We start from the raw sequence: 1,779 nt of genomic DNA on the forward strand, positions 1-1,779 counted from the left end.
CCTGCTGAAGGTGCTTGCCCAGGTACCAGTCTACATTTGTCTGGTCCCTGCCAAAAGATGTGGGGACAAAAAGCCCTGAATGTGGATTGGTACTGGATGCAAACCAGGGACCTGGTCAGCTTTGGCTGAGTTATGCAACCTCATGAAAGTAACCTAATGACCCTGGGTTGTCTGTGCAGCTCTGGAAGGTTGGTGGGAGAGTGGTGAGCAGGGAGGGACAATTCACAGATACATTGGAGTGAGAGCAGGCAGAGATGCTCTGAGAGTGGTGCTATCAGCAGGCACAGCAATGCTGTCAGCTGCCTGGTCCCTGCTTCTCCCCCTGAGCTGTGTCTGTCCAGCCCTGACCTGCCCAGAACTGTGGGGCTGACAGGGAAATGAACCAGAACCCTGGGGAGCCACAGGGGACCGTGAAGCCCTCTGACATCTGCCTCCTCACTTCTAGGAGGATGTGGCTGTGGAGCAGGGCTTTCCCTGCTCAGAGCTGTGGAGCGTGGTGTGGCATTGTGTTGCTGCAGTGCTTTGCGTGGGCAGCGACAGGGCAGTGGTGGAGGGAGACCCCTCAGGGGTGTGTCATCCCATGGCAGAGCCAGACTGGAATCTCCTCTCCCCTCACGGTAAGAGCTGTGGGACTACTTTTTTTTTTCGAGGATTGCTGTTGTCCTCTGTGGAGAGAGGGCTGGGCTGGCCCATGCTGTGCCCAGTTGGCAGCAGGTCAGCTTAGCTGCGTGTGGAGGAACAAGAAAGGGTGTTTGTGCTTCAGAGAAGTTCACTATGGGAGATGTGATCATGATTTGGATCAAAATCAGAGAAAAAATTGGCTGAAAATCAGGGGAAAAAGGCAGAGTTTATGGCCTCTGGAAGAAGGGGCAGGCCATTCATAACAAGTACAAGAATATTGTTAAGTTATGCAGGGAGATAATTAGAAGGTCCAAAGCCCAGCTAGAAATTAATCTGGCTTTGGAGGTAAAGGACAGCAAGAAAAGTTTCTATAAATACATTAACAGCAAAAGGAAGACCAGGGAGAGCCTCCATTCCCTAATAGACTCAGGAGGAAATACAGGAACCAAAGACGAGGATAAAGCTGAGGTGCTTAATGCCCTCTTTGCCTCAGTCTTTAGTGACAGAAACACTTTTACTGAGAAAAGCCAGTCCCCCAAGCCGAGAGACAGAGGCCAGGAGCAAAACGTCCCCCCCACAATCCAGGGACCTGCTGCTCCACATCAATGTGCACAAATCTGTGGGGCCAGATGGGGTTCAGAGAAGTGTTAGGGGTGCTCACCAAGGCACTGTCCATCATTTGTCAGCAGTTCTGGCTGACTGGGGAGGTCCCAGCTGATTGGAAGTTGGCCTATATAGCCACCCTTCTTATAAGAAGGGATGGAGGGATGATCCGGGAAGTTACAGGCCTGTCAGTTTGTCTTCAGTGCCAGGGATGCTGATGGAGCAGATCATGCTGAGTTCCATTGTGCAGCACATGCAGGACAGCCAGGTGATCAGGCCCAGTCAGCACAGGTTTGTTAAACAGGACCTGCCCTTGATAAACCTGATCTCCTTCTGTGACAGGGTGACCTGCTTGTTGGATGAAGGAAAGGCTGTGGATGTTTCCTACCTTGACTTTAGTGAGGCATCTGACACTGTTGCCCACAGCATTCTCCTGGAGAAAGTGCCTGCTCTTGGCTCGGATGGGCATAGGCTTTGCTTGGTAAAAAACCAGTTAGATGGCCGAGTCCAAAGAAGAGTTAAAGCCAGTTGGCAGCTGGTCATGAGTGGTGTCCC

At 51.8% G+C, this 1,779-nt stretch overlaps 1 protein-coding gene across 1 annotated transcript in view; it reads left to right on the forward strand.

Annotated features, from left to right (window-relative positions):
* STK36 (serine/threonine kinase 36) overlaps nt 1-1,504 on the forward strand; it is a gene marked incomplete at both ends in the record, with an annotated part of 9,863 nt that extends 8,359 nt beyond the window's left edge. Inside the window, 3 exons of the mRNA XM_009871836.1 lie at nt 1-22; nt 446-617; nt 1,434-1,504. The exon at nt 1-22 is cut by the window's left edge and continues 74 nt beyond it. Coding sequence (XP_009870138.1) covers nt 1-22; nt 446-617; nt 1,434-1,504 — 265 coding nt within the window. The remainder of the gene's footprint in view (nt 23-445; nt 618-1,433) is intronic.
* Between the last annotated feature and the right edge of the window lie 275 nt (nt 1,505-1,779).

This window comes from Apaloderma vittatum, unplaced genomic scaffold (genome assembly GCF_000703405.1).
Source record: "Apaloderma vittatum isolate BGI_N311 unplaced genomic scaffold, ASM70340v1 scaffold24996, whole genome shotgun sequence".
Taxonomy (NCBI): Eukaryota; Metazoa; Chordata; class Aves; order Trogoniformes; family Trogonidae; genus Apaloderma; species Apaloderma vittatum.